Here is a 5,029-nt window from a genome sequence, read left to right on the forward strand (position 1 = left end):
TGGGCCTAATCTTGAAGACTGAGTGTATGTGTGGATTTGTTGAGGTTGTTGATCCAAAGGGCCGTTGGGGCTTGATCTTAGGATGAATGGATGATGAACGATGAACACTTTCCTCAAGGGCCGTCGGGGCTTGATCTTGAGTTGGTGGAAGTTCTTCAAGGGCCGTTGGGGCTTGATCTTGAAGGAGGGTTTGACGAAGAACGAAGAGTGTTTTCTTGATCCTTCGGGATTTGCTTGAGAGCTTTAGAGTTTCAAGGCTTCAAGGTTTTGGTGTGATGTGAATTCCCTTCTTTCTTTCTCTTCTTCTTCCTTTCTCCCCCCTTATGAATGCCTTGGCTTCCTATTTATAGAATTCCAAAACTTGATTTTTTGGATTTAAATAATCAGATGAAATAAATCATTTCTGCCAGATATTGACACGTGTCCTATTTGATGACCTTTCCAATTTATTTTGATTTTTCGTTGAGTCACACGCTACATGTAAAATTTATGTGACACGTGAGCGTTGAAATTTTAATTATTGGTTAACATTCATTTCACCGAAATTTCGATGTCTACAGATACCAGACTCCAGAGAATTTGGAGAAAAGCTGCAACAGAAGATGGGGGAGCATACTATCCAACTCCAACCAAGTTCAGATGAATCAGGAGATCCAAATGGCGATGATGTCAAACAAGGAGTGGCTCAGAATCCTTGGCAAACTAGCGTGTATCAACAACCAAACGAAGAAGGTGGGCCGAGTGAAACGGAAGAATCAACTCCACAATCTCAACTCCGAAGGTCAACAAGAACACGAAGGCCAAATCCCAAATACGCCAATGCAGCCATAATTGAAGAAACAACTGCAACAGAACCTGAGACGTTTGAAGAAGCATCGCAGAGTTCTGAGTGGATGACAGCTATGAAAGAAGAGCTTGATGCACTTCAGCAAAATCAGACTTGGGATCTCGTGCCAAAGTCAAGAGATGTGAAACCCATATCCTGCAAGTGGGTTTACAAGATAAAGCGTCGTCCAGATGGGTCAATCGAGAGGTACAAGGCACGATTGGTAGCTTGTGGTTTCTCTCAACAGTACAGACTAGACTATGATGAAACGTTTAGTCCAGTGGCGAAGCTTACAACAATACGAGTCTTACTTGCACTTGCAGCCAACAAAGACTGGAATCTGTGGCAGATGGATGTGAAGAATGCTTTTCTTCATGGAGAGCTGGATCGGGAGATCTACATGATCCAACCAATGGGATTTCAGAACCAAGATCATCCTGAATATGTGTGTAAATTGCGGAAAGCACTCTACGGATTGAAACAAGCACCCAGGGCGTGGTATGGTAAGATTGCTGAATTTCTAACACAAAGTGGTTATTCAGTAACACCTGCAGATTCAAGCTTGTTTGTCAAAGCCAATGAAGGAAAGCTAGCTATTGTGCTAGTGTATGTGGATGACTTAATCATAACCGGTGATGATGAGGCAGAAATTCTTCAGACGAAGGAGAATTTATCAGTCCGTTTCCAGATGAAGGAACTTGGTCAACTCAAGCATTTCCTTGGTCTAGAGGTTGATCGCACACAAGAAGGAATATTTCTCTGTCAACAGAAGTATTCCAAAGATTTATTGAAGATGTTCGGAATGCTCGAATGCAAGCTGATCTCTACGCCGATGAAGCCAAATGTCAAAATGAGTGCACATGAAGGAAAAGATTTGGAAGATGCGACGATGTATCGACAATTGGTAGGTAGTCTGATCTACTTAACCTTGACTCGACCTGACATTTCTTATGCAGTTGGTGTGATGAGTCGGTACATGCAAAATCCAAAGAAGCCTCACTTGGAAGCAGTTCGACGAATACTGAGATATGTGAAGAGTACAATTGACTATGGTCTTTTGTACAAGAAAGGTGAAGACTGCAAGTTAGTTGGTTACTGTGATGCTGACTATGCGGGAGATCATGACACCAGGAGATCAACAACTGGGTATGTGTTTAAGCTTGGTTCTGGAACCATCTCTTGGTGTAGCAAGAGACAGCCAACGGTATCTTTGTTAACCACAGAAGCAGAGTATAGAGCAGCAGCAATGACAGCTCAAGAGAATGCATGGCTAATACAGTTGATGAGTGATCTACATCAACCAGTAAATTATCCAGTACCATTGTATTGTGATAACCAATCGGCAATTCGCTTGGCGGAAAATCCAGTCTTTCATGCAAGAACTAAGCATGTGGAGGTACATTACCACTTTATCAGAGAAAAGGTTCTGCAAGAAGAGATTGAGATGAGACAGGTCAAGACGAATGATCAAGTTGCGGACTTGTTCACAAAAAGTTTGAGTACAGGCAAGCTCGAAAATTTTCGCTGTCTGCTCAGCACAGTGCAAAGAATGAGAGCTAACATTGAGGGGGAGTGTTGAGAATCAATGTTAGGTAGAATCAATGTTAGGTAAGGTTGTGTGGAAGACAACATAATTAGGTGCAATTAATGTGTTTTGTGTGGTAGCAAATAAACTTAGTTTAATTAAGTGTGTGGTGTAGCTTTCATTTGATTTGCTATAAATACCCAAGTCCTCAAGCATTGTAAATCATCCAAGGAAAAACAAAGCCTAGAGCTAAATAAGAAAAGCTTTGCTAATTAGTTTGTTTTGTGAGCTTTCTTTAAGAGTGTGCTCTATTTTCTTCTTCTTGGGATCATTAGAGTTATCTTGGATACTCTTCTTATTCAACAATAAATAGTCAATAGGCCTCTTGATTTTGATCACCAAATTCTCAATATCTAAAGTCACAGCTTACTTGGATGCTTTGAATTTTAGCTACATATACATATACACATTGATCTGGCCAGATAGCTAGTAGTACCAAATATTTTTAAATATATACACACACACACACACACACACACATATCTCTGTCTCTCTGTCTCTCTGTCTCTCTCTCCAAAAGAAAGAAAATGCCTAGGGATAGGGACCCCCTTGTTGTTGGACGAGTGGTTGGTGATGTTTTAGACCCCTTCACAAGGTCTGTTTCTCTAAGGGTGACCTACGGTACTAAGGAGGTTAACAATGGTTGTGAGCTCAAACCTTCTCAAGTTGTCCAACAACCTAGAGTTGATATTGGTGGCGACGATCTCAGGACTTTCTACACTCTGGTAAGTTTCCATCTTCCATCCATCCATAACATCCATCACACACACACACACACACACACACAGAATTGAGAAGATATGAAATTAACATGCACGGGTTTCATTAATTAACTCCATTAATTGCAGGTCATGGTGGATCCTGATGCACCCAGCCCAAGTGACCCCAACCTAAAGGAATATTTGCATTGGTGTGTATTCTGTAGCGCTCTCTCTCTCTCTCTGCACAGGGATATGTATATCTTTTCTTAGCTTAACTCACTTCTTAATACAGTACGAAGAGTAATTTGCCAGCGAGGTTTCAACTTCTTCTTTATGCGTTTATCTTTCAAGAGTGGGGAAGGAGTGTAGTACTGATACTTCTGGTTGCACGAATGTTTCAGGTTGGTTACCGATATACCAGCAACAACTGCGGCAAGCTTCGGTTAGTTGTCTCTACTGCATCTTCAGATCAGCTTTGAAATTTGACTATATATGGTTCTTTCTTATTTATGTTTATTTTAGAGCAATCTATTGTAATTATACTTTTTATTTCTAACCATTAATTTTGTTGTATTGTTAACAATAAACAAGCCCGCATATCTTAATCATAAACCCTGTATCATGTTAAGAATTAATCACACATTGATTTGATGAAGGATGTTGCATGAACTTATATATAAGTTGGGTTACTTCAAATATTGTCAATTGATTTTACAGTGCAACATCAACTTTCTTCGTAGTATTAGAATAGGTTCCACGTGTGAAGCCAAACGGCCACATGTGCTCCACGTTACCCTGTTATATTGTTCACATGTTAAGCTTGAAAAATTTGTCACATGTGAGGGGTGCGTTGATAATGAATCACACATTGATATAGAAGAAAGAACATTACATGGATTTATAAGTAAATTAGTCTACTCCCCATTGCCAAAGATATTATTCTAAACCCTAAACCCTAAATTCACTTTGACCACGTCCAAGTATGCAGGAACAACTTAAATAAATCTCATATCAAAAAGAGTGGCAAAAGATACACGATGAGGAGGAAAATTGGCCATTTTTTTTCAGTTGCAAATGTCCGTTTGGGCCTATAAGCTCTATGGTAAAGGTCTTTTCCGGAGAAGGCTTTGTTATTAGGTGGGATCTCCCAGGGTAATAATTTTACCCAAACCGTAATTGTCTGCCATGAAGGAACCCTTATATTCAAGCATGAACACTGATAATGAAACCCATATATATTGATCATGCAGGGCAAGAGATAGTGTGTTATGAAAGTCCACGGCCAACAGTGGGGATTCATCGCTTTGTTTTGGTGGTGTTTCGCCAATTGGGTAGGCAAACAGTGTATGCTCCGGGATGGCGCCAGAACTTCAATACCAGAGACTTCGCCGAGCTTTATAATCTTGGATTACCGGTGTCTGTCGTCTATTTTAACTGCCAAAGGGAGAGCGGCTCCGGTGGAAGGAGAAGTTAACTTTGATAATAAGTACGGGTATATAATCTATAGATCATGTTGTCGAAATTAAACGATAAAGAGATATATGTAGTCCGAAAAAATAATGATTATATATACTACTACTACTACAACTATAGTAATCAATAAAAATAATTTAGCGTAGCTGGTTGGGGATATTACTAGCTTAGCTAGTCCATCGATGTGTAAGCACAACTGGTATAGCATTTCGACATGCTTGTTTGACAATACATACTTTTCTTTCCAAGAACTGCAACAACTAGGTATCAACGTGCTTATGTGGCTTGAACTAAAAGCTGGTTATTTAAGTAAATAATAAAGTGCTCGTCTTCTTCACTCCAAGGGATGAATTGTTCTAAATACAAATGAGAAATTAGGTTCTCATCCCTATTTTTTATACTCCATTGATTAAGACCTTATTCTTTTTCAAATTTTAATCAAGA

The 5,029-nt window shown here is 39.7% G+C and overlaps 1 protein-coding gene across 2 annotated transcripts; it reads left to right on the plus strand.

Moving 5' to 3' along the window:
• The first annotated feature begins 2,575 nt into the window (after positions 1-2,575).
• Positions 2,576-4,845, plus strand: LOC137745825 (protein HEADING DATE 3A). Of its 2 annotated transcripts, XM_088681978.1 has the most exons (5): positions 2,824-3,136; positions 3,260-3,321; positions 3,405-3,428; positions 3,514-3,554; positions 4,363-4,845. In XM_088681978.1, exons 1-5 carry the CDS (start codon positions 2,939-2,941, stop codon positions 4,584-4,586), a joined length of 549 nt encoding a protein of 182 aa, XP_088538104.1. In that variant the 5' UTR covers positions 2,824-2,938; the 3' UTR covers positions 4,587-4,845. The 2 variants fall into 2 exon arrangements, with proteins under 2 accessions (XP_068341942.1, XP_088538104.1); XM_068485841.2 differs by lacking the exon at positions 3,405-3,428 and having other exon boundaries at positions 2,576-3,136.
• Positions 4,846-5,029: the final 184 nt, after the last annotated feature.

This window comes from Pyrus communis, chromosome 12 (assembly GCF_041283825.1).
Source record: "Pyrus communis isolate YQ-2024b chromosome 12, ASM4128382v1, whole genome shotgun sequence".
In the NCBI taxonomy this organism is placed as follows: domain Eukaryota; kingdom Viridiplantae; phylum Streptophyta; class Magnoliopsida; order Rosales; family Rosaceae; genus Pyrus; species Pyrus communis.

Bases quoted from the DNA above. Each gene is read 5' to 3' on its own strand.
- LOC137745825 (XM_088681978.1), top strand. From the start codon at position 2,939: ATGCCTAGGGATAGGGACCCCCTTGTTGTTGGACGAGTGGTTGGTGAT. The intron at 3,322-3,404 runs GTGTGTATTCTG...TTCTTAATACAG, and splicing joins CTAAAGGAATATTTGCATTG to TACGAAGAGTAATTTGCCAG. The intron at 3,555-4,362 runs GTTAGTTGTCTC...TTGATCATGCAG, and splicing joins AACAACTGCGGCAAGCTTCG to GGCAAGAGATAGTGTGTTAT.